Source organism: Cibotium barometz, chromosome 47 (genome assembly GCF_041138505.1).
Source record: "Cibotium barometz isolate CiBa-2024 chromosome 47, ASM4113850v1, whole genome shotgun sequence".
In the NCBI taxonomy this organism is placed as follows: Eukaryota; Viridiplantae; Streptophyta; class Polypodiopsida; order Cyatheales; family Cibotiaceae; genus Cibotium; species Cibotium barometz.
In genome coordinates, this window is record NC_141092.1 from 26,072,321 (window position 1) to 26,099,866 (window position 27,546).

At 40.4% G+C, this 27,546-nt stretch overlaps 1 protein-coding gene across 1 annotated transcript; it reads left to right on the forward strand.

Annotated features, from left to right (window-relative positions):
- The first annotated feature begins 24,940 nt into the window (after nucleotides 1-24,940).
- LOC147611549 (glutathione S-transferase U19-like) lies at nucleotides 24,941-25,866 on the forward strand. The gene is made up of 2 exons (XM_086784972.1): nucleotides 24,941-25,310; nucleotides 25,421-25,866. Exons 1-2 carry the CDS (start codon nucleotides 24,969-24,971, stop codon nucleotides 25,769-25,771), a joined length of 693 nt encoding a protein of 230 aa, XP_086641098.1. The 5' UTR covers nucleotides 24,941-24,968; the 3' UTR covers nucleotides 25,772-25,866.
- Nucleotides 25,867-27,546: the final 1,680 nt, after the last annotated feature.

Genomic DNA, 27,546 nt, shown 5'->3' on the forward strand with positions numbered 1-27,546 from the left:
TTTTTGCCTGTATCACTTGCAATCCGCTCAAGGATGTTTAGAGGACCTTACCCGGTAGGCCAAGCTCTCAAATCTGATAAGAATTGGTGTGCTCCAAGCTTCACAGCTCCAATGGCAAGCTTCACAGCTTCTCTTCACAGCTTCTTTTCCCTCTTCTCTTCACTCACTCATAAACCCTAATAGACAGTACAAGGCTCTGATACCATGTTGAAAGAACGGTAGAGGGGGAGGAGACACACACACAGGAGCAAACCCTAATGTATATTGCAAACCCTAACCATAGAGAGAAACCATCTCCACTCTCACACACTGCATAATGCCATAATCCATAATCGACACAACACACACTGAGTTGTGTCCACACTCTACTAACCCTAGCTAATGTCCACACACTATGACCAGCTGGACACGTGGTCATTTATGTCACACATGTTCCTACCTAATCTGCCAGCACATAGCATAGCTGGCTCACACTGACATCGAGCTTGAATCTCAACAAGATGGAGGTGGTGAATACACCTCAAATGCTTTTGAGTATTTCTTGAGAAAGCATGGTATAAGAAGACAATTGACTTGCAGGTATACACCTCAACAAAATGGTATGGCTGAGAGAAAGAATAGAGTCATTTGTGAAGTGGCCACGGCAATGCTCAATGAAAAGAGCATGGCAGATTATTATTGGGTAGAAGCTTGTGCTACTGTAGTGTATATATTGAATAAGACACCTACAGCAGCCATACATGGAAGTACACCAGAGATGCGACTTACAGGTTTTAGGCCAGACATTGGACACCTCAAAGTGTTTGGATGCATAGCTTATGTACATGTGCCTGATGAGAGGAGGAGGAAGTTGGATCCTAAGGCAGAAAAGTGTCTGTTTGTTGGATATGCACAGGATCAAAAGGCATACAAATGTTACAACCCACAAACTAGACAAGTGGTTATCTCACGAGATGTGGTGTTTGATGAGCTTGCTAGTTGGTACAAAGCAAAGGATGAGGGTGTCATTGAGTCACTTGAAGCTGATAGTAGACCACTTGCTAGTTGGTACAAAGCAAAGGATGAGGGTGTCATTGAGTCACTTGAAGCTGATAGTAGACCACTTCCGGACAGGCTTGCAAACCCATTACCAAATCCATCCACCCTGTACACTTGGCAAGGCATTCCACGGCCAAGTTTTCATTCACACCATGCACACGTATGTACACAAGCCCGAAACTCCTCTCAGAAAAACACCTGACATATGTGAATGTGGATGTAGATGTAAATGTATAGATGTGAATGTGGAATGTGGATGTGGATGTATGTATGTATGTGGATGTATAGATGTGAATGGGAATGTGGATATGGATGTATGTATGTATGTGGATGTGGATGTATGAATGAGGATGTGGATGTATGAATGAGGACGTGATAGTGGATGTATGCATGAATGAGGACGTGATAGTGGATGTATACATGTGGATGTGGATGTATGGATGTGGGTATGGATGTGTATGTATGAATGTGGATATGGGATGTGGATGTATAAATGAGGATGTGAAAATGGAGGTAAGCATGTAAATGTGGATGTATGAATGAGGACGTGATAGTGGATGTATGCATGTGGATGTGGATGTATGGATGTGTATGTATGAATGTGGATATGGGATGTGGATGTATAAATGAGGATGTGAAAATGGAGGTAAGCATGTAAATGTGGATGTATGGATGTGGATGTGGATGTGGATGTATGGATGTGGATATGGATGTGTATGTATGAATGTAGATATGGGATGTGGATGTATAAATGAGGATGTAAAAATGAATGTGGATATGGGATGTGGATGTATAAATGAGGATGTAAAAATGGATATATGCATGTAGATGTGGATGTATGGATGTGAATGTGAATGTGTATATGAATTAATGTGTCGTCGATATGAGGAAATGGATGAGAATGAGGATGTAAAAATGAGGATGTAAAAATGAATGTGGATATGGGATGTGGATGTAAAAATGGATGTATGGATGTGAATGTGAATGTGTATATGAATTAATGTGTCGTCGATATGAGGAAATGGATGAGAAATGGATGTATAAATGAGGATGTAAAAATGAATGTGGATATGGGATGTGGATGTATAAATGAGGATGTAAAAATGGATGTATGCATGTAGATGTGGATGTATGGATGTGAATGTGAATGTGTATATGAATTAATGTGTCATCGATATGAGGAAATGGATGAGAATGAGTACACATTGAATGGAATGTGGAATAATTAATGTGGACTAAGGAGGGATAATGTGGAAAGACGAGAGTTCGATTTAGAAACTGTATTTTGTGACTGTTTGTAAATGACTGTTTTATGTCAAGAATGCTGGGGAAGCATTTTGACCGTCTTGTGGATTAAGGTCATGAAGACCTAACTGTTAAAGTTGTAATTGCTGACGGAGAGTCAATGGAGGACCTCTCACGTAGCAAGGTCGACCGAGGTCTTGACCAGCCTCGATTCGATTTAAATGGTGAGCTTCCGGTACGGTGGATGAGGGACCAAGGAAGCGGCCTCTAAGTGAAGCACTAGGTCACCTGCGAGGAGAAGGATCCTAGAGGGTGCTGACCATACAGTACTCGGGCTCTGGGTCGCCGAAGATACCCACACGTGCGTCGTGGAAGATATTGGAATAAAGAATAAGGATTGTTTTCTGAAATCGGGCATGGATCTGGTTGATTGACATTGCTGGTTCTCAACGGATGAGTCCATGGCTCTTTCATATGGATCTGTGGGTTGATCTTGCTGATCTTCCATGGAGATTCCATTCTGTTATATGAATATATTGCCGGTTACTATAAGCTAGGAACTATGGTAAAAGCCCCTGAGTGAATAGGTGGTGAGTGTTCTGGTTGCCAATGATGCCATAAGTATACCAATGAATGAATGACTGGAAATAAGGATTCAACCAGAGACTATGAGGATTGTCATCAGTGACATAATGGTTTCATTAAAGGATTGTTTTAAAGTTAGCTGATGCTAAGAAAAAGGCAATTTCATATTGGGTGCGTAAGTGGTGTGACTAGTTTTATGTTTGCATGAACTTCCGGCTAGGGGGCCTTGGAACTCTTTTCCTTGGTACCCGGGACAAAACCTAACCAAATTCTTAATTGGATCCCATCACTACAGTGGTTGGGCAGTTGGCTAACCCATGGGACTGGATGGGGTTAGGCTAGATTGATGGATCCGTAAATCGAGACTCAATTTCTGTTTACGATAGATAAAGTAAATCCCGGATAGTATTTGTTCTATGGATAGGAATCAACGACTGTGCCTCTTAATGGGGAAAAAAGCATTGATCCCAATGATCCAAGTGCAAGTTTCTTCCTTGATCTAACCGAGTATCTTTATAGGTGCAGTCGGCGGATCAGCTTGATCAGTAATGGTCTTGACTACGTTAGAGTAAAGAGTTATCCTGGTGGAATCGCCCGTACTTTCCGGGTGAAGGAAGTTTTTCCGGGTTCGGTTTTGGAAAAACCGACGGATTAGTCTCTTGTCCGGATATCCGTGGGCGAGGCCCCGAGTGTGGGACCCCTGTCCCGCACGAGAAGTGCTACTTCTGCTGCTAGTATCCCGAATCCGTTGCTCGGTGGGAACAGGGATCTTACAATTGGTATCAGAGCCAAATTGAAAGCTAATAAGGATAATTAAATTCTTATCTGAAATTATTAATAAGAATTCAGAAATAGCATTTTCATAATGTATTTTCATTCCGTAAGCTCCTTTAATGAAGAAATTGTAATCAAAGAAATTATTTTTATAGATGGAAGTTCCCCATTTATCTGGTATTCCCGACCTCACCCAGTCTCAAGATATGATTGCATTTGCCTTCGAGCATCTCATCTCTTCCGCTTCAACTCAAACAAGCCGAGCAAGGCTCGTACGCCATTTCGAGGAATTATATTTTCCTAACCTAGTGGAGAGACAACAGCATAAGTGGTTTGTAGGGCTATATATCCACGCCTCTTGCAACCGGCATGCAATGCTGAGGCAGAACCTCTCATTGGCCATGATTTTGATAAAGCTGAAAATGACGCGTGGTGTCATTCTATATCATTCAACGCCTCAAAATTTCAGACTTGCTTGCCGAGTTTATAGACTCTTTAGTCGATTTATCCCTAAGGAGAAAACAATAGCTCCCTTCGCAATTAGAGAAATTATGTAACAGGGCATGACTATGGCCCAGTACTACCGTCGTCTTATGCGTCTCTCGAGGAGATTTTGAATTTTGGAGCCGAGCCACTCTATGTACTTATTACAACTTGTATATAAATATACAAATATTTTTTTATTTAAGTGATTGTTTACGGACGATCGGATAAAGAAAAATCTATTTATCAGAGCCAATTGGCTAATAAAGATCAACTAAGAAGCCAAATATGTCAAAAATTTATCAAGAAGCACAAAAAGGTTGTAATTGTGTGATATAATTCAAGGGTTTGTAAGACCCAGTGTTTCACCTAGGGTGCGCCAGTTCTCTTTGAGAAAAAGAAAGATGGAATGCTTAGACTCTGTGTGGATTACAGAGGTCTAAATCAGCTGACAGTTAAGAATAAGCATCCTATCCCAAGAAATTATGAGCTTCTAGACAGGCTAAATGGAGCCCAGATCTTCACAAAGATAGATCTCAAATCGGGGTATTACGAGATCAGGATCAATGATCAAGATATACCGAAAACAGCCATCAATACTCACCATGGGAATTATGAATTTACTGTCATGCCGTTCGGATTAACTAATGCCCCAGCTACATTCAATTGCCTAATACAGGACATCCTCAGAGAATACTTGGATGATTTTGTTCTAGTTTTCTTTGATGACATTCTGATTTACTCAAAGAATGCAGCTGACCATGAGACTCATGTCTGAAAAGTCCTTGAGATTCTAAGGAAGCACCAACTCTTTGCCAAAAAGAGCAAATGCACTTTCTCTGCCGACCACATTGAATACTTGGCCAAAGATGGAATTTCTCCGGATTCCGCGAAAGTCCAGGCAGTCATAGATTGGCCTGAACCAAAGACAGTGAAAGAAGTCAGAGGATTCGTGGGATTGACTGGTTGGTATAGAATTTTTATACCAAAGTATGCTCTCATAGCTTCCCCCCTGACTAACCTTCTCAAAAAGAATACCCCATTTCAGTGGTCTGCCAGGTGCCAGAGTGCTTTTGATAAGCTGAAGACCGCCTTGGTATCCAATCCCGTTCTGAAGCTGCCAGATTTCTCTCTACCCTTTGAGGTAGTAATAACTGATGCAAGTGGTTTTTCCCTAGGAGGTGCACTCATGCAGGAAGGTCATGCAGTGGCCTATGAATCCTGAAAACTCAGAACGCATGAGAGGAATTATGCTATCCACGACCTGGAATTACTTTCAGTAGTCTATGCCTTAAAGTTGTGGAGACATTACCTACTGGGAAAAAGATTCACTTTAATGACAGATCATCAGAGCTTAAAGTGGATCTTTACTCAGAAGGACCTCAACATGCGCCAAAGAAGGTGGATGCAGACCCTGTAGGAATTTCATTTTGAAATCAAGTACCGCCCAGGCAAAGAAAATGTGGTAGCAGATGCCCTCAGCAGAAAAGCCTCCTTGCTTGCAATTACTGTAATATCAAATCCTTTGATTATTGAAGCAAGAGAGAAGATCATGCAAGATAGATTCTTTGGCTCTATTGCTACCTTACTTATGCAGGAAAGCAAAACTCCATAGGAGTTGAACAAGGTTCAAGGGTACAGCCTGGATGATGGCATTATGTATTATAATCGCAGGCTATGCATTCCCAATGATGAGGGAACCAAGGATCAAATTCTGAATGAAGCCCATGATAGCCTTATAGCAAGATATCTAGGTTTCATCAAAACCTACATGTTTGTAAAGAAAAGCTTTTTTTGCCTGGTTTGAAAAAGGATGTACTGAATCATGTACGTCAATGTCTAACATGCCAGAAAGTCAAAGCTGAAAGAGTAAAAATTCCTGGGAAGTTACATCCATTGGAATGAAGTGGGAATGTATCAATATGGACTTTATTACTGGATTACCTTTAGTGCAATCAGGTTACAACTCCATTTTCGTGGTAGTTGATAGACTAACCAAAGTTTCCCATCTGATCCTAGTAAAAGAAACCTACACTGCAGTGGATGTGGCCAGAGTGTTCCTCAAAGAAATCTTCAGATTGCATGGCCTACCCAGGAGAATAGTAAGTGATCGAGATCCCAAATTTACTTCAAGGTTTTGGACTGCATTTTTTGAAGCAGTGGGAACTTTCTTGGATCTCAGCATAGCTCATCACCCTGAGACCGATTGTCAAATTGAAAGGGTAAACCAAGTAATCGAAGATATACTTTGGTCATGCTGGCAGGGTACCCAAGAAGTGGCTAAGCTATCTACACCTAGTCGAGTTCGCCTACAATGCTTCTTATCAGAGAAGTATTGGGATGATTCCTTTCAAAGCTTTGTATGGACAAGATTGCTTAACTCCATTAACTTGGTCTGACCCATTGACTAGGGTCAAGATGTCCAGACAGATGCTTGATGACATGGAGCAGCAGATGTTGTCAATTCGTAAAGATATAAAAGCTGCACACCAGGATAGACAGAAGCAGTATGCAAATAAGAAGAGGACAGACAGAAAGTTTGAAGAAGCAGATATGGTCTTCATTAGAGTACGGCCCAAAAGTTCTCTATCTCTTGGGAAGTACAAGAAGTTATCCCCCATATATTGTGGACCATATCTGATTACTAAGAAAGTACGTGACTTAGCCTACGAGCTTCTTCTCCCTCCTCATCTCAAAGTTCATAATGTATTTCATATGTAAGCCTTCTAAAGAAATATGTGCCAAGCCCAAATCATGTACTTGATGATGAAATCCTAACCTTTTCAACCCAAGGACAGATGGAACTCCAACCTGAAGAAATTCTTGATGTTCAAGAAAAGATTCTCAGGAACACAATTCTCAGAGAATTATTGGTAAAATGGAAGTTCTATCCTTTTGAAGATGCCACCTGGGAGAATGAAGCCGATTTGTTGCGGGGTTACCCCCAGTTTGCGAGATGAGGGCATCTCGCATTTTTCAAGTGGGAGAGAATGTAAGATTCCTCCCTAGCCTCTCAAGATGTCCAGCATCTTTCCCTGTAATCAAATCCCTCTCGCATTTTTCAAGTGGGAGAGAATGTAAGATTCCTCCCTAGCCTCTCAAGATGTCCAACATCTTTCCCTGTAATCAAATCCCTCTTTAAAAATATAAAAGATCTTGTTTTTACCAGTTTTGGCCTAGAGAGAGAAAATCTTCTAGAGAGTGGTAATTCAGTTTTCAAAAAATTTTGGATAGAAAAATACCTCATCTTATTAAAATAAGTTTCCCTCAAACAGAAGTTCAAAAATATTTTCAGAAGGTGCATTAGAAATTAAGTATAATCTGTTCAAGAGGCATTATCCTAGGGGTGAAGATTTTTTTGAAATTTTACATTAAGGTTCCTATGGACCAATAAGATTCATCGAAATGTAGGGAGGAGATAAATAGAAGAATAAAAGAAAAATCCCCCAAAAATGAGTAAATACTCACATAAGATGAAAAGTTGACTAAGGACAAGGTTAATAGTTAAAAAAGAGAGATATTTAGGTGAAATGATGCATTTTTGACACCTCAGTATGGGGGAGTTCCCCTCATGAAGGAGGTGCCTATTTCACATGCTTGAATGAGTTTTAAACTCCCAAATAATGAGATATTTTTATCTCTCCTCTCTCCTGTTTCAACTAGATCCAAAAAGTGAGCAAAACTGACCCAAAAATGGTCAAAAATTGACCAAACTGATCTGGAAAATTCTAGAATTAGTTGGCTTGGTTAGAAGCTCACTTTTTCCTATAAATATAATCCTTCCCCTTTGTTGAAACTCAATAGTGTTTTGCACTGTTACCCTACCTCTCCCAAGTGCCAAAAACAATAAATTTTACTCATAATTCATTAGTTTTTGACCTTTCCTCTTCCAAAAGATTGGTGGCCACTCTTGTTTCCAAACAAGAGTAGAACCCTCAAACCATAAATCCAAAGGAAAGCTCTCAAATTTTTTAGTAAGTTGGAGATTCTTCTCTTTTTCATTCATTTTATGGTTTTTTATGGTTTTTTATTTTTTGTCTTCTCTAAATTGCAAATGATGTTATGCCTCATTTGAAAAAAGGCATTCCCCTCTCTTCTTTAGTAAATCCAACCATTCTTATCCTAGATGATTGATTAATGAATAAAATCAAGTTTTTCATAATGTTTCTCTTAAATAAGTAGAAAATGTTTACTTTAGAATGATTTAAATACTCTTGGTGAACTTCTAATTAATTTTAGTAAGTTAAAATTTGAAAAATGGTCAGCCATACAAAGGAGGTTATGGCAAAAGTTTTTGAAAATTTGTGAAATAAATTTCATCTTTTATTAATCAAAAGAGTAATCCCCATCGTTAGAGTATTCTAAAAGTGTCATTCTCATAGAAAGATGCATATTGATTAATTTTTATAAAAGAATGATTTTCAATAGAATTAAAATCTATGAAAGATACTTATTGATAATTTTTTTATTATGAAAGTGTTACTTTCTTCATTATGGATTTTTTATGCTTAAAATAAGGCATAAAAGTTAATTTTATCATATTGATTTTTATGCATAAAAGAATATTTTTTTATTATAAAAGTGTTACTTTTATCATAAATGATTTTATGCATAAACATATGCATTAAAAAAATTTTATATTAAAAGTGTGATTTTTATCATAAATGATTTTTATGCATAAAAGATATTTTTTTATATTAAAAGTGTGATTTTCATCATAAATGATTTTTATGCATAAACATCTGCATAAAAGATATGTTTTTATATTAAAAGTGTTATTTTCATCATAAATGATTTTTATGCACATATGCATAAAAGATATTTTTTTATATTAAAAGTGTGATTTTCATCATAAATGATTTTTATGCATAAACATATGCATAAAAGATATTTTTTTATATTAAAAGTGTGATTTTCATCATAAATGATTTTTATGCATAAAAGATATTTTTTATATTCAAAGTGTGATTTTCATCATAAATGATTTTTATGCATAAACCTATGCATAAAAGATATATTTTTTATATTAAAAGCGTGATTTTCATCATAAATGATTTTTATGCATAAACCTATGCATAAAAGATATTTTTATTATATTAAAAGTGTGATTATCATCATAAATGGTTTTTATGCATTAACATATGCATAAATGAAATTCTTTCATGATAAAAGAGTGATTTTCAACATAAATGATTTTTATGATGATAAAAGTGTGACATTCATCAGAATTGGATTTTATGCGTAATAAGATGCATATAGAATCTTTATAATTAAATAAGGGTTCTCCTTAATCCTCTGTTTAATGTCCACAAAAATTGGTAAAATGAATAAGTAAATAATCTATGAGAAGAAATGCTACCGTTTCATATTCACTAAGATGGTAAATTAAATTATCGAAGTCGGAGATCGAGATAAATGATTATTTGATTCCTCATAAGAAATTCATGTTTTAGAAATCTGTAAGCAAATATTTGTCACCAACGAAATTTAGAAAAAGAGAATTTTTAATAGTACCTTTCGAGAAAGATAGTTTAGGAAGAACCTTTCCAGACCCAAACTCTGATTCTGACTATTGACCAAGACCTAATTCCTTCATCAATTTCAATCAATGACGATGTGCCGAGTTTAGGAAAAAGGTACTCAAATCCCCCACCGAATCTGAAACTAAGTTAAGACTTTTGATTTTGACCTAAGGATCAAGTTAACAGAATTCGAGGAATTCTGTTTGGAATTCAGACCTGGATCTAGAAGTATTGGGATACGGATTTAAGATTATTCATGGTTTTCAAACAAAATCTAAACTGAAAACTTGCATAGAAACCCTGTTTTCTTAAAGGACTATCTTACGCCAGAATACTGAAGGGAGCATTTGGCATATATGTTTATCTAAGGGAAGTTCGGTTGCAACAGCTGGCGGGGAGTGTTCGAGGGACAACTCATGCGGCAAAAACCTGCCCAGGTCTTGACCAGCCTGGGTATGGTGAAAAATGGTGCGCTTTCGGTACGATGGGCGAGGGCCGACGAAGCGGTCCCTGAGTGAAGTGCCAGGACACCTAAGGAGGATCCTGGGAGGGTTCTGACCAGGCGATGCATGGGCTCGCGGTGCTTAGGACACCCATACGTATGTTGAGGAAGATATATATATATGTTGACGAAGTGATTATTGTAATCTGTTTACTGGATCTCGTTGCTGACCAGCTGGTCCCAACAAAGAGTCCAGAGTGGTACTCGTTCTGTAAACAAGGGATTGAATGAAAATTTTGAATTATGAAATCTATGATCATATCTGTTTTGTTAATGGATTATTTTTATATTAAAGTTTTAAAGAGGAGTGTGTGTGTATCTATTTTCTAAAGCTAAAGTTAAGAAAGGCATTTCAATTATGGGTGGGTGAGTACTTGTTTGGATCTACCGATTCCAGTGGTGGCAGGGTGGTGGCTAACCCATGGGCCAGATGGGGTTAGGCTGGAATCAGTGGAGTTTTAATAATCAAACTAAAAAATCTTAGGATCACGCTAGGATTCGAGTAGCTAGTTAATTTCTTGATAAATTTCTCAATTGAGTGGATCAACGGCTGTGCTGCCTGATCTTGATTAGGAAAAAAGCATTGATTTTACTCAGATGATCAAATTATATCAGTGATAGTTTCCTTCTATCTGGTTTATTCAGGTGAAGGATAGTTTAGAGTTGATCTCGTTAGAAAATAATTTGTTAAGAAAATTCAAAAAGGTGGAATCATCCCTGCTTTTCAGGCATGGAAAATTTTCCTGGTTTTGGTTTTCAGAGTGACCACCAGCCTAGTCTCGTGCCTGGACATTCGTGGGCGAGGCCCCGAGTGAGAAACCCTGCCACGCGCACGAGGGGGCTGCTTCCGCCTGTCAGCTATCGGGAGTCCGGTGTGCGGAGGGGGTAGAGGGATCTCACAGTTGGTATCAGAGCAAAAATTGCCTAAATTTTTAATAGAAATCTGGGAAAGAAATGTTTTTCGCTTGTTAATACTATGAGAATGAACTTCAAAAATTGAAAACTTATAAATTGAATTGGAAATTTATAGATGGACACCCCGAACCTATCTGGGATTCTTGGACTCTCTCGGAGTCAGGATATGATAGCTTTTGCATTTGATCACCTCATCAACTCTGCTACGACCCGAATGAGCAGAGTGAGACTCGCTCACCATTTTAAGAGTCTTTACTTTCCTGATTCTCTTAGCGACGTCGGTATATGTGGTTCTGTGGAGGACGGTGTATTAACGTCAGTACCAGTCACAGCGTCAGAGGCTCAGGCAAAATATTTCCTTGGCCATGATTCTGATAAGACTAGGACTTGTTCAGCAGGTTCTACTCTGTGATCATTCACCCAGGAACTTCAGAACTTCACGCCGATTTTTTAGACTTCTTAGCCACTTTATCCCGAGAAATAGAATTAGAGCACCTCTTTGTGTAATGAATTGTGTGTACCATGGTATGTCTTCTTCACAGTTTCGCTTCTTTATGCGATTATGAATGAGGCGGTGATTCTGGAGCCAAGCTGCTCTATGTACATATTGCAACTTTTATATAAATATAGAAATGTTTTCTGGAGAAAAAAATTCCCTGTTATATAAGTGATTGTTTACGGACGATCTGATAAACAAAAATCTGTTATCCGACATATGTCATAGATCTCCAATAAGATCATTGTCTTGTTTAAGAAATTGTTTTTCGAACCTCTTAAGTCTTAGGATCTCGTGGATGATATCAAACTAAAAATTTAATAATATATAAATTTTTGACAGAATCATGAGACGAGGAAACATGAGACGAGAAAACCGTGGCCATCAGCCAGACCCTCTCTCTGAAGAGGACGAGCTTGACCCTGATGTTCGCAAGGCTCTTCATAGGACTCAGTTAGGACCCTTCAAAGGAGAAGGGGAGAACCTTGGCGAGGCCGTGGAGAAATGGGTGGAAGCCATGGAAGAATATTTTGACATCACAGGCTACAATGAGCGGAGAAAAATGGCTCTTGCCCGGCTGAAAATAGTGGAAACAGCTAGGGTAGCATGGAGGAACCACTGTGACACCAACCGTCTGGACAGAAATACTCAGTCCTAGAACGACCTAAAAACCTATTTAAGAAAGAGATTTTGTCCCCTTGGATTTTTGGAAATCAAAATGAATGAATTCTTAGAGCTAAAGCAAGAGAGCAAGACCATCGAAGAATATCACCAGGCCTTTGCTCTTCTACTCAAATATTCACCACCTCTAGATGAAGAACAACTCATGGCCAGGTTCATTCCGGGAATGAACGAACCCTTGGAAACACTGGTCAAAATGCCAAGCCAGTGTCCATGGCTGAAGCAGTAAGAATGGCAAAAGATTTTGCCAAAGCCCTTGTAGTAAAGGTCCCACCAAAGCCTGCACCCTCTAACTTTAAAAGATTCCAAGCCCAGGGAAGTACTGCAAACTTTCCACCCCCGAAGAGGCAGCAAGGCCCGAATCAAAATCAGGATGCAGGAAGATTCCAAGTGAAGGAAGACCCTTCCCCCAGAATACTTTCTCAGGATCCCCACCTCTTTTAAGAAATCAAAAGGATGAACTCAGAAGTGAAAACCGATGTTTTGGATGCTAAGGTTTTGGTCACCAACTGAAAGACTGCCCGACTCCTGCCATGTCAAGGGGACAGGGAAGTCAAAGACCCCGAATTCAGAGACCAACCCTTTCATACCAGTCCAATCAAGGTCCGTCTCACCCAAGCCAGGGTAACCCCAGAAGAACTCCAGCTCAGCCATCTGCCTCTGTTCAGAGTAACCTCAGAACTCCTTTCGAGAACTGGGGTAACCAAAGAGAAAGAGTTCCGCCTCAGACTGCTGCAGCCAGAGTAGTCATAATTTCAGATGTAGTAGAAGAGGAAAGAGGGCAGATCTATGCTGCAGTTGAAAACCAAGGGCCTAACCATCAGTTCTCAGTCTCATCCATACTCCAGCAGAGTATTAAGGTAAGCCTTTTAAGCGTTTGAGCGATTCAGCAGTTCTCATTCATTCATTTCCCCTGGATGCTTGCGTAACCTAGTCTTAGAATAGAAATCAGGGAAACCTATGCAAGTTGAATTGGCCAGTGGGAAGATTCTTTTCACTCACCACCACCATGAGACAGATCTTATCCAGTTCAATGTAGATGGTAATGTAACCAACTGTCAGTTCAAAGTCTTACCTCTGGGAGTTTTTGACGGGATCCTTGGAATGGATTAGCTCCACAAAAATCAAGCTGACATACACTGTCACAATGGAACCATTAGGGGAAGGTTGAGGTCTATAGGGGCCCTTTAATCTGCCATATTATGATTTTAATGACTTTTTGTTAAAATGTTGAGTTTCTTTGACTTTAGATACCTTCTTATTCTTCAAATGGTTAGAAGTTTGAATTTCAGAATTTCCCACCAGAATTGAATTTAAAATTGAGTGGGCAAAACCATATCATGTGACATATCTATGGAAAGAGCTCAGCAAGTAGATTCTAGATCTCTAATCTCCGACAAATTTTGAGCTCATATGTAGAAGTTATGGATGTCCAAAATTTCAAAAACTCCCCCCCCCTTTTTGGGAATGATAAGTACAAAAAGGCATCTTCTAGAGAATCTTTTGACCACCTTTAATCACCCAACATTTTGAGTTTCAACAATAGGGAAGGCTTCTATTTATAGGAAAAAGTGAGTTTCTAACCAAGCCAAGTGATTCTAGAATTTTCCAGATCAATTTGGTCAATTTTTGACCATTTTGGGTCAGTTTTACTCACTTTTTGGATCTAATTGAAATAGGAGAGAGAAGAGATAAAAATATCTCATTATTTGGGAGTTTAAAACTCATTCAAGCATGTGAAATAGGCGCCTCCTTCATGAGGGGAATCCCCCCATACTGAGGTGTCAAAAATGCATCATTTCACCTAAATATCTCTATTTTTTAACTATTAACCTTGTCCTTAGTTAACTCTTCATCTTATGTGAGTATTTACTCTCTTTTTTAACTATTAACCTTGTCTTTAGTCAACTCTTTATCTTATGTGAGTATTTACTCATTTTTTTGGGGATTTATCTTTTATTCTTTTATTTATCTCCTCCCTACATTTGGATGAATCTTATTGGTCCATATAGGAACCTTAATTTAAAATTTCGAAAAAATCTTCACTCCCCAGGATAATGCCTCTTGAACAGATTATACTTAATTTCTAATGCACCTGAAAATATTTTTGAACTTCTGTTTCAGGGGAGCTTATTTTAATAAGATGAGGTATTTTTCTATCCAAAAATTTTTAAAAACTAAATTACCACTCTCTAGAAGATTTTCTCTCTCTAGGCTAAAACTGGTAAAAACAAGATCTTTTATATTTCTAAAGAGGGATTTGATTACAGGGAAAGACGCTGGACATCTTGAGAGGCTGGGGAGGAATCTTACATCCTAACATCAGGTATGTCTGCATCACTATCACTAGTGATAATCAAGTCATCCACATAGATGACTAATAGCATGATCCCTCTATCTGTCTTTTTCACATATAGTGAAAAATCTACATTGGATATCTGATATCCAATACTCCCTGATCTTGTTTGGCCATGCTTTGGGTGCCTGCTTCAAGCCATACAAGGCTTTGCGTAACATGCACACAAAATCTGGATGTTCATCACTCTCATAACCCGGTGGTTGTATCATGTACACTTCTTCTTGTGAAAATCATCATGCAAGAAAGCATTCTTTACATCCATTTGATGTAAAGACCAACCCTTCACTGCAGCCATAGCAATGACAGCTCTCATAGCTCCCATTCTTGCAACTGGGCTAAATGTCTCCATAGTCTATGCCATAAGTCTGCGCATAGCCCTTGGCAGCCAATCTTGCCTTGTACCTGCACACTGAACCATCAGCATTGTGCTTGTCATTATACACCCTCTTACATCTATTCTTTTCCTTAGGCGGCAAAGACATTAACTCCCATGTTGCATTTGCATCCAATGCTGCCATCTCCTCATCCATGGCATCTTTCCATTTTCTTATTTCCAATTTCTTCCTCAAAGCAAGTGGGCTCAACTTCCTCTATTGCTTTTACCATGTAAGCATAATGATGGAGTGTATATCCATCATATCTCTCAATAGGGTATCTAACCCTCCTAGACCTGCGTACACCTAGATCATTGCCAGGTGCCCTCAAAACAACCCTGGTTCTCCTTACACTAGGAGTAACCACAGACGGAATGCTAAGCTCCTAATCAAGGCTCTGCTTAGAGCCACTAGAGTCACCATCCACATATGAGTGACCTGGTCATAGATCAGGCACAAAAGGTTGATCTACCTTTTCCTTCCCTTTCCGTGATACATGTGTACCTGCATCATTTCTCAACCTTCCTGACCATGGGCTAACATTGGATCCACTGCTCGAGGACTCCCCATGTCCACTCAGCACCTATGATTGCTGTTGTACATGTGGTGCAACATCAGCACTTCTTGCACCTACATCTTCTATTGCCTTCACTACTAGTGCATACCAGCTACTCATCTCATCAAAGACAACATCTTTGCTTACTCGCATCTCATGAGTGGTAGGGTTATAGCATCTGTAACCTTTTTTCTCCATAGCATAACCAATGAAGATGCATTTCTCTGCCTTGGATCTAACTTTGTTCTCACTTCATCAAGAATATGTACATATGCAAGACACCCAAACACTCTCAAGTGAGACACATCCGGTCTTATGCCTGTAAACTTCTGTTTATGAGTCATACCATGAACAGTTGGTAGTGAGTGTCCTGTTCATAACGTACACAGTAGTTGCCACTGATTCTGCCCAAAAGTAATGTGGCATATTCTTTTCAGCCATCAAGGCACATGCCACTTCTGCAATGTGCCTTTTTTTCCTTTCTACAACACCATTCTATTTTAGAGTGTACTTGCACGTAAACTGCCGATTTTACTAGGATTTTTCTGGTATTTTTCCTAGCATTTTCAGCATTTTATACACATTTATGTATTATTTATTGGACATGAGCAATTGGCCAGCTCAGTAGCCAGCCGACTAGCTCATATAGCCCATATAAATAGATCACTTGCATAATCATTCATTCATTCATTCATATTCAGCAAAGAGCATTCAAGCGCATCATATTCAGCCTTGCATCCACTTCAGTCCATGCGTTTTGGAGAAGCATCTCATCCTACAGCAAGAGGAGCATCAACGCTTGTGCATTCAGCCCTCCATTAGCAAACGCAGCAATTCTCAGCATTCAGCCATCAGTAAACCTTGTGTTTTATGCATCCATACAGTTTTCAGCATTCATCGTATCATCGTTTTGCTCCAGCCTCTTGGTGAAGGTAAAACACAGCATTCACATTCATTTACAGCATTCATACTCAGTCTAGAACAGTCCCAAACAGCCCCTCTCTCAACCCTAGCTTTGGATCCCTCCCTCATTCCATTGGGAAGAGTGCATAGGCTCGAGATTGAACATCTTTGGTGTTTCTACAGCAGTGTACAGTTCAGCCCAACACTTCGTCTTCAGAGATCTTGCATTTGGCTTACCGTAGTCACACCGTCAGTCTCTTTAAAGATAATAAAGCAAATTCTATCTTGGTAACGGGATAGGGGGCCCTTCAGTGGTGGGTAATTCAGGACCCCATACGGTGTACAGTTCTCATCTCTCCCTCTCATATCTCTCATAAGTTTGAAGTATTAAAGTGGATTGCTAAACTCGCAAAACTCAGGATACAGAAGACGGTGTGAGCATTTGTGTGACAGGATCCTCCAATACGAAGACTTAAACTTGTCCACACACACTGTATCCCTGCATGTTACATTGGTATCAGATTCAACTTGTCCACACACACTGTATCCTAGTGTGAGGGCATCCTTGGATGTTCAAATTACGTTTCGGCACGACTACCGACTTCAGCATCATGTCTACAGGAGAGAGTACTCATCGGCCGGAAGACGCCTCCCCCGAAGGAGACCTTGCTCTTCCGACTACCGCAGACACCATAGCTGCTCATGAGAACCAGCTGCTCATGAGAACCAGCTGCTCATGGAGCGTCTCCAACTCTTGGAGGCAACAGCAGCACGTCCTCCTCCGCCTCCAGTAGCCCCTGACTACATCTCCCTCTTCTTTCAGATGGAAAAATAAAGGAGAGAATATGAGGCCCGAAGGAGAGAAGAAAAAGTAGAAGCAGAAGCTAGAAAACAACAAATCAAAGCAAAAAACTGGACTATGAGGAAGCCCAACACATCGACGAAGACCAGCGTCAGGCTGAAGTCGTCGCTCGGGAGGAGCACCAACGAGAGCTCGATCGAGAACGTATGCTACTCGAGCACCAAAGGGAAAAGGAGGCCATTCATCTTAGATACCAGCACCTCTCTTCAACATCCCCCCCCTCAGGTGCCATCAACCAGCAGTCCGCAGCATCAACTACCGTCATTCACAGTCAACCTAATTTCAGTGAGTATGATGGTAAGTGTGATCATTTAGCAGTAAATCAATTTATTCATCAATTTACTGCTCATTTTCCATTAGCTAGAATCACAGATCCTCGGGATAGAGTCCACGTAGCGGCTCCCCATCTCACTCGTGAGGCAGTCACTTGGTGGCAGCATTGGTCTAATCTTTATATAGACCAAACCACAGGTGTCACAGCTTTTAGCTCGGATACCTTTGTCCATGACCTGAAGACCAGATTCCTCCCGCCCCAGTACATGACCGGTCTGGCAGATGAGTTCTATGGACTCAGACAGAACGGATCCCCAGTGCTTCAAATTTCCGGCAAGGTTATTACTTTAGCACAGCAATTAGGGCTATCTGTGCAGGCCAAGATGGAGCAATTCATTCGTGGATTGGATCCTAACAGATGCTAAGAAGGACGGTAGTAATAGCTCCAGTTCAGGGGGTAAGAAAGATAAAGAATCTAAGCCGAAGAAAACCCCTTATGAAAAGGCTAAAGCAGGCATTACTGGAGGTTATGTTCCTCTAGAGGAGCAAAATAAGTATCTATAGACATATGCTCACTATGGTAGTGCTATGTGTGAACAGGGCTTAACCAAGGGCACTTTTTCCCATGTGGTTTTTCCCCTTGGACATCAAGTGTGAAAGGACACTCTAACATATAATATTTTGTACTTCTATATTATATGGATGTGGCACACATGCAAGGGTTGACTTGCATTTTGTGGATACCACACTTTTGGCTCTCTCTCTCTCTCTCTCTCTCTCTCTCTTCTGTGTGTGAGCTATTCTACCCTGCACCTAACCCTAATGTGCAGGTTTGTGTGTGTGAGTGTGTGAGTCCAACACCCAACATTTGGTATTAGAGCTGGGAGCTAGCCCTGGAGTAGTGCCTATGGAGAATCTGCAGAAAAGCCTGCGAAATTCCGCCGGCGCTATGTTTTTCCATCGCCGTCCGTCTGTCGATTCTGTCTCGCTGCTCCACCGTCCGACCACCTGAAACGGGCGGGCCCACCACCTCCGCCCAGCCTCACGGGCGGCACCGCCTCTGCAACCGGCAGCGACACTCCAGCACCCACTCCGTCCGTCCAGCGGCGCTCCTGTCCGGCCGTCTCTGCTCCGTCTCAACCCACCGTCGCCGTTCCTACTCCGGTCGCCGTCCGTCCTGCGCCAACGACTCCAGGCCCCTGCGAACCTGCGCGCTCGCCCTTTGCCTCTGTTCGCTAGTCCAAGCCCGTCGGGGCGGAGCCTGCCCGACTCCAGCACCGTGCGCCCTACTCGTACTGCTTCCCTACGCGTGTTTGCGCCTCTCACTGGGACCCGACACCTGCACAACGCCCGCCTCTGGATGGTTCGACGCCTGCTCAATGCCCACGCTCTGAGGCCTCCTCGACAATTGCAGCTGTCCTCGACACCTGCAGCTCTGCATGGTTCCACCTGGCTGCCACGTGCATGCACCTGAAGCTCCAAGTGGTACCTGAGCCCCATCTGCAGCTCTGCAGACCTCCTCGACACCTGCAACTCTGCACAGCTCCGCCGGGTCCCATTGTCAACTGTATTCAACTGTGTGCTCCCCCGCGTACACTCTGCACGTATGAGGTATTCCTAGTACACATTTTTTATCAAACCCAAATACAAAATTTGCAGCCATTCCAGTGCAGGTCATATGCAGATTTTGCAGACACTTCTGTGCAAGTCAAATTCAAAGGAAAATTGCAGGTGCAATTTGGGGGATTTCTCAATTTCAGGACAAATTGAAAAAATTGGGCATTTTGCTTTGCTTGCAATTTGGGGGTTTTTGAAATATTTTGGGCCTGCATAGACTTCAGTGCTATACATTCACATGACCAATGCGCTTGTGCCATATGTCAATATCAACAATGACACGTGTTCCATGCACAAACATGGCTACCTTTATCTCAGACATGTTCACATCCAAAGTAAACATCTTGTCATTTCTGTTACCCTTTGCAACCAAGCGACACTTACTTTTGAAGTCTTCCACAAAACATCCTTGAGGATTAAACCTCACTTGAAGACCCCTCAACCATTTGTCCAACAGAAACCAGGTTCTTTGTAATATTTGAAACATGAAGTACATTATCACCTATTTCTACAGTATCTATTTTTTCCATTTTCTTCATATCTCTAAACCACTTAGCATGACTGGTCATGCGGTTAGAGGTGCTAGAATCCACATACCATATATCTGGAGATCCTAACGCATCCCTTGTTATGGAACTAAGCATGTGCTGCATCACAAAGAGCTGCTCACTTCTGTCATCACCTCCATGTTTGCTAGATGATGTATAGTTGCCTACAACTTTCCACTTTTAATGTCATTCTACTTTTTGCACGTCCTTTGCCATGCGTCCTGGTTTGCCACAGTAATAGCACTCTATATGCTATTTGCATTTTGATTTCCTTGCCAACCGTCTCGGCCTCTTTAGCTCCCCCTGCCTCTAGACTCTGCCTCTAGACTGGCCTCTTTCACCTGTGTGTATGATTACTGCTATGAATCATTGGACTGTTTTTGTCCAGAATTCTGATTTCCTTGTGGGCCGCCACCACCTTGGCGTCGACCACGGCCTCTACCTCTACCTCTACCTGAATTAGAGTAGAAGGCCTGTTTCGATGTGTTCTTGCTTTGTGAAGAAGAATCCTCACCTAAATCCTTTTCTTCTATGATTAGCATAGATATCAAGTCCCAAAAGCTGGGAATATTCTCCCTAACTGTAATGGAGGTCTTGAATGGCTTGTACTCTTTGCCAAGCCCATTAAGATAGACACTCACCAAATCATCATCCTCCACTGATAGATTGATAGACCCAAGGGATTCAACAATGCCCTTGATCTTTAAGGCATATTCATTGATGGACATGCTTTTCTTGTCTACAGTATGCAACTCTTGCTTTAACTGCAACTTCCTTACCTTTGTGTTAATCTCGAACATCTGAACCAGATTCTTAACTTCTGGAGTGTTTGCATCATGTATGTGTTCTATCATAGTGTCTGTGACACTAATTGAAAGCCAGTACATGACTTTTCTTGCACCTTGATTCCAATCCTTGAATGCCTTTATATCTACAGGAGTGGCATTCTCCTCAGATAACTCTGGAGGCTCCTCATTGTCTCCTTCTACATAATCCCAAAATCCTTTACCCATTAGGAAATTGGTCATTATGAACTTCCAGGCATAGAAGTTATTCTTATTCAGCTTCTCACTAACAATCTGATTAACTTCATTAGACATGTTTTTTTACAGCAATCAAATAACCTACAAACAGACAACTTCTGTATGTTGGAGCAGCGGTACTTTAGCACAGCATGTGTGTCACCGAATGTGACCAGAGTACATGTACATACACCCAGTATATCAAAAATACATGTGAAAACCTTGTATGCACTTTCAAAATGCACTGCTGCATTGCAATAACCAGATTTCAAGTAGAAATAGTTCTTTACCAAAACTTCAAGAAAACTACAAAAATACCCCCTCCAGTGTGACAAAATAGGGCCCGTAACGCACTCGAAATGCGAATCTGGCTGAAAAGTTTTATCCATTAGGATAATAAACCTAGCTCTGCTCCCATGAAGATAGCTCCTCAATCAGAGATGTGTAGCTCCCAAAGCTATACTAAGGGGGTGTTGTACCTAAGCCAAGAAGGGGAAAGAGATGATGGTTCTCTTACCCGTGTAGTACCGCTTCCTTCCTTGCTTATTCTTGCCTCTTACTTGCCTCCTTAGCTCTCACACGAGCCAGGTCCTAATACCATAAAGAGAATGTGGGGGAGAGGGAGAGCTTCAAACCCTAGCAAGCAAACACACACACACAAGAGAGAGCAAGACACAAGAGAGAGATGGATAGCAGAATTTTCTTATATCTTTCTCTTCTCTACTCAACCAACATAACATAAAGATAAGAGTACACACTATATGGGTTAGTACTCAACTACTAACAACATGCAAGGGGTCGGTCCATAATGTGAACCCGACTAAATGAGCTGGCGCTATAACTATGCCAGTCTCTAGTAATCCAAAATGGCTATCACATAGCCTATCATCCCACTGGCCACATATCACCCATAATCTCACCAATCATGCCAGTGGTGTAGATGCGGAAGCTATCACTCAGGCGAGTCATCAATGTCCGTTGTAGCACTAGTTGAGCTCGATATCTCAACACACTCCACCGATCACCTTGTTTGGAAAAGCCATGTATAAAGGCTGATTTCAAGGTTTTGAAGTTGGTCTTGATCGGCACAGGTATCAATGTGTTGAACCATCGACTACCTTTTCCCTCTAAGCATAGGTTCAACGCATGTATCTTGGTGGGATAGTTGAGATTTCCAAAGGCTTCACATCTTTGTTCAAACATTTGAATGAATTGAACAAGATCTGTTGTTCCATCGTATTTACTCATAATTTTAAAAATTTGTACGGCGGTATTTCTATATGAGTCACTCAAACTGTATGTGTGCTCTTGTTGGAAGAGACTCACTGAGTCCTTGGGCTACCCCCCTTTCTAGACTAGTCAGCATGTCCAAGGTGTGGGCATCCCCCATGAAAGGATTTGTACTTATAAGATTTTTGGGAGATGTTAGGTAAGGGACCAAAGCCTGGTGGGATCGAAGTGATAGGGGGTGTAAAACCCGACGACACACTTGTTATAGGCATAGCCAATGGTATCCGGAGGTGCATTTGCAGCATGGATCTCAATGGCTTGAAGATGTCAACCATTGGGTTCAGTCCTTGTGTGATCCCGGGTAATCCCTCCATCATAACCATATCATAGTGCCTAAGTGCTCCTTAATGAGCAAACACAAATTCTTTTTTTTTGGCTTTTTATATTTTCTCATAGCCCATTACAGCCTTAAGAGACTAGGCGTTCACTTCGTTGGGTTAAACAGGTGCCCGTTTTAGCCCTAAATAGCTTAGGTGCTATACGCACGTGAACGACCTCTTAGAGATAATTTTCTGGAAAAAGCATATGCTAGTAACTTCCCAGATGGAAGAGGAGGTCCTAAAACCTATTTTCCATCACTGTCTCAAGAAGAAAAAAAAATTTAAGCATTTTTTCCCTGTATCGCAGCACATTTCTGAGAAATTTTGAAAAACTCTGTATGAGGGAGCTGTAGTATTTTTGGAGTACTACAACTTTGTTTTCCTGAGTCGTCCATGATTTTGTCGTTTAGAACTTAAAAAAGTATCCCGAATATAACTTGTCGTCATTTGCACGTTTTTTTACGAATTTTCGTGGTTTGACTGCTTTTTGCCTTAATTTTTGAGGCAGCTGGTCGAAGGCCAAAATGGTTGATTTTTACATTGGACGGTGAAGTCCAAAGTCGAAGAGCTTGGTGTCATCTTTTCGATGAGCCCTAGAGTGCCTTCATTGGATATACGATTTAGGAGATACAAGCCTCCAAACAAGGGTGTTTTCTAGAGTCTTTTAAAAAAAAAAAAAACCGACTGACCCGTTTTCATGCCGACGGACTTCACGGGTTTTATAAATTTTGTTTTTTTTTGTGTGGTTCCTAAGGACATGAATCTTTTCGGCGTGAACTTTAGTTTCGTGAAGTTGTAAGAAATGGTTCACGTCGTAAACAGGACTTCACAAAACTATTAAATTCAATTTTTTTTGACACGCGCGTGGTTTTCAAGAACGTGAATCTTTTGGGCATGAACTCTAGTTCCGTGAAGTTGCAGAAAAAGGTTCACATCGTGAACCAGACTTCACGGAACTATTAAATTCAAAAAAAAAATAGCCTCCCGTGAGCGTTGTTACACCGCCGCATTGCACTAACTACGGGTACTCGTCCCTCCTCTCACCTCACTTCACTCACACACACTCACTAGCATGCATTAGGGAGAGAGATTAGCAAAGAGCAGGACTCAATTGCACAATGGGAGATTCTGTTGTATTATGAGAGAAATTCACTTATATACATGGCCATACGTTTTCACACTCACTTAAACTATAGCCGGCTGGGCACTTTAGGCTCATAAGAGGCCTAATGCTATTACAATGAATACTCTCATAATATATCCACGAAGTACATCACTTAGGACTTCATCCTAACTGGCTATACCACATGCTCGTGAAACGAGAATAGCCATAAATACTCTGTTACACCATTACGAGTGCCCGTTCAAGTTGTAGCTTTGGACACTATTGCTTCATATCTTGAATGTATGACCCTTTGGTGTATCTACCGTGACTCCTTGATGTAAGATACTCCTTGATGTAAGATAATGGCGGTAGCTCTTGTTTACCCTACTCACGCAGAGGAGATTGAACCCAACCATGTATCGATGGGTCACTTCTTCTCTATTTTCAAGCTTTAATGGTTTATGCTATTTTGTTGAATTGTTTATGTAAGGTTTTGGTCTTCAATTTGTGAAAAGTCTATGTTCTATTAATTTTTGTGTTTGAGTTTGAGTAATTCTACTCTAAGGTGTCATAAGATCATTATAGGATATATTGTATGATTATTTGTTAAACTCAAGCCTTGAAAAACTAGCCAAAAATAATAATATTTTTTTCTAGGATATATCGTATTATTGTGTGCTGAACTCAAACCTTGAAAAACTAATAAAAAGGCCTAAAAGCTATGCCTTATTGTTGATTGATGAGTTTACAAATACTAATCTAGTTGTGAATTTCTACCAATGAAGTGATAACTCAAGTGGTAAAGGTCATTTTCTAGGATCAAGAGGTCATGGGTTTTCAAAACCCCACAAGGTGCTTCCTTGGCATCACCACCTAGGTGGATTAAAAAAATGCCTAAGGGGTAGTGAGAAATGATAACAATAGGAGGAGGATCTTGGGCTTGAGGCTAGTTGGAACAAAAAACAAAAAAGAAGAGTTATGCATTTGTGATTTTAATTGCATATAGTAGGGAAATTAATTTTTTTGACTAGATATATAATTCTAAGGACAAGAGGTCTACTACGATCACACCTCTTTGTTTTTGGTTACTTTCCTTTGTTTCATACTTAAAAAGTAACCCATACATGGGGATTCACATCTTGATTAAATTGTCTTTGTAAAATGTCATAATTTTCGAACCCATGCAAAGGAAATGTCATAATTTTCGAACCCATGAAAAGGAATGCTACTTGAACTTCTATGTAAAGAGGTTGGGAGGAGGGTATTTTTTTTTTCTTCGCGTGTTATGCAATGTGAAGGATAAACCCTTGAAAAACAATGGATGAACGCAATGCGTGAGGCAACCAACAACCACCAACCGACCTTGGACTTGATAGCGAAAAAGGACGGAGGTGACGTAGTGGATGACGTCCAATATCTATTATAAAGGGGTTGATGCCATTCATCCACTTAATTTCCTTTTACAGTAGAAGCGTGAGAGGAGAGATATCAAGCTTTCATGGCGAGCACCGGAGACAATCATGATGTTCAGCTACTGGACGCTTGGGCCAGCCCCTACGTGATGCGCGTTCATGTGGCTCTCGCTGCCAAGGGCATCGCCTACACTAGCGTTCCCCAAGAGCTTGGGCCTAACAACAAGAGCCCCCTCCTCCTGCAATCCAACCCTGTTCACAAGAAGGTCCCCGTGCTCCTCCACGAGGGCAAACCCATCTGCGAATCCCTCATCATCGTAGAGTACATCGACGAGGCCTTCCCTTCCCCCCATGGCATCGACTTGCTCCCCAAGGACCCCTACCACAAGGCCATGGCTCGTTTCTGGGCAGATTTCTGTGATAAAAAGGTAAGCATCTTAAGGCGGGGGCTAATTATTATAGCCAATATATTGTGCTAATCTTGCATTGAGAAGATACACTTGAACTAAGACCTCTAGTTATTATTGTGGGTGGACAGGTTCTTGAGGCTGTGTTGAAGCTTGTTCGGGGGCCAAGGGAGGAGTTTGGAGCAGTTATAGAGGAAAGCAAGGGATATCTGAGTACCTTGGAAGGGGCCTTTGCAAAGGAGCTTCCTTACTTCGGGGGCTCTCAAGTGGGCTTTGTTGATGTGGTGTTGGCCCCCCTCGTTGTGTGGCTGCCGGCATTGGAGTCTGTGGCAGGCCTTAAATGGGACTTCGAGAAGCTGCCTCGTTTTCACGCCTGGCTGAAGGCCTTTGAAGGCTCCCCTCTTGCGGCGTGCTTGCCAAACCCAGCTAAGCTCGCAGAGGTCGCCGAGGGTATCAGAAAGAGACGATTCCCAAACGAATAAACTGAGCGAATCCTAAGCTTGACGTTTTGATCCTTTCTTTGTTGTAGCAAGAGTTTTGAAGACCCGTGAATAACTATCATTTTCATTTGGTGCAAGTCCTCCTAAGCTTGACGTTTTGATCCTTTCTTTGTTGTAGTAATTAATGAGTTTTGTAGCCCCCTGAGTAACGTGTTCTTGCATGCCATCGTTTTCATTGGTGCTTTCTTGTCACAATGCAAGGCTTGAGCCAGAATCCACAGCACGCAACTTTGCTTTCTCGTCTTTTTACAAAGAATGTGTAGTGCTACAATTTAACTTAGCTACGGGCCTTAAGTGTTGAAAACATCTCTCTCTCTCTCTCTCTCTCTCTCTCTCTCTCTCTATATATATATATATATATATATATATATATATATATATTATTACGGGACTCGTGCGTGATGCTGTAGCATTGTTTGGAATAGAATATATATAGTGTTTAATTTTTATATTTTTACACACATAAAGTAATTACAATTGTATGTGCGTTTAAGAGCTTAAGAGCGCAAGTGTGAATTATAGAGGCAAAGACAAACATAATGCTAATGATTTTAAGAATCACCATGCATAGTTGGAGACTGCAGTTCATCACTTTTACACAAAGAAAAATGCAACCAAAGTTTTTGGAAATTTGAGAATAGTAAGTATTCATAATTGGAAGTGTAAATTTCCCAAACAAAAATCTAAGTTTCAACAATTTTTGCAAAGGGTATCTCCTAATTTTTAGTGAGCAGTTTAAAATCCAATATCCCCAATCCACTGTGACATAGAAGCTAAAAAAAAAGTATATTCAATTAGGAGAATTTAAAATTATAAAAAAGAGTATATTAACACGTAAAGATAATAACTCACCACCATAATAATAACGCTCAGTTGGTGTCTCATGAGGCAGCATAAAAAAAGCATTACATATTATTGATGTCACAAAATGGCTCTTTATTGATGAATGGTGGGTAACATGTAAAGTCACAAAATTGTTGTTTCGTTTGCTCTCAAGCTACCTCTTCATGTTAGGTTTAAAATATAACACCATAAAAGTAATCAAAATGAAGGGAAAGGAGTATTCAATGGTGCACCCAAATCATGTCTTTTGCATTTGAATTAAAAAACCTCGCTTATGAAAGGCTTTCAATGTTTTAGAAAGATATTTCTAAGGCTTGTGGAGTACCCAAACCTACTTCTTGGTTTTTTCAAAATTTTGATTATTTAATTTTATCTGAGAGAGAGCATGCTCGATACATGTCCCCAATTTTCTCTTTTGTTCATCTCAATCGTGCATCGTGCATTTCAACTGTGCTGATGGCTTTTTCCATGAGCTTGTTCAATGAACACGTTGATGATGATCAATTTGAAAATTTTAACAATTTAAAAAAGGATTCTAGGCCCTAACATTTCTATTAAAAAAGAAATTAGGGAAATTACTATCTATTCTACTTTCTATTATCTAAACGTAGCTTTTAACACTTTGTCCCAATATTTTTAACATTAATTAGTACCATAGTCAAATGTGAATCAACATGATTAGTTTCAGCCATTTGTTTATTATAGCTGAATCATTATCTAAACGTATCTTTTCACACTTCATTGATTGCTATAGCATGAACCCAATCTCATCAATGACAGCCTGCACTACTGCGATAAGCCTAGCTCACCAATCGCAAGAAAGAAAAGGCAACATATGAAAGAAAAGGTAAGATAAGCAAAAGGTTAATTTTGTGCCTACAATAATAGATAGAATAGAGACTTATCTAATTACA

What these genes read in the sequence shown, in the direction of transcription:
- LOC147611549 (XM_086784972.1), top strand. Translation starts at nt 24,969, where the DNA reads ATGGCGAGCACCGGAGACAATCATGATGTTCAGCTACTGGACGCTTGG. An exon ending in CAGATTTCTGTGATAAAAAG is followed by an intron (nt 25,311 to 25,420) that starts GTAAGCATCTTA and finishes GTGGGTGGACAG; the next exon opens with GTTCTTGAGGCTGTGTTGAA.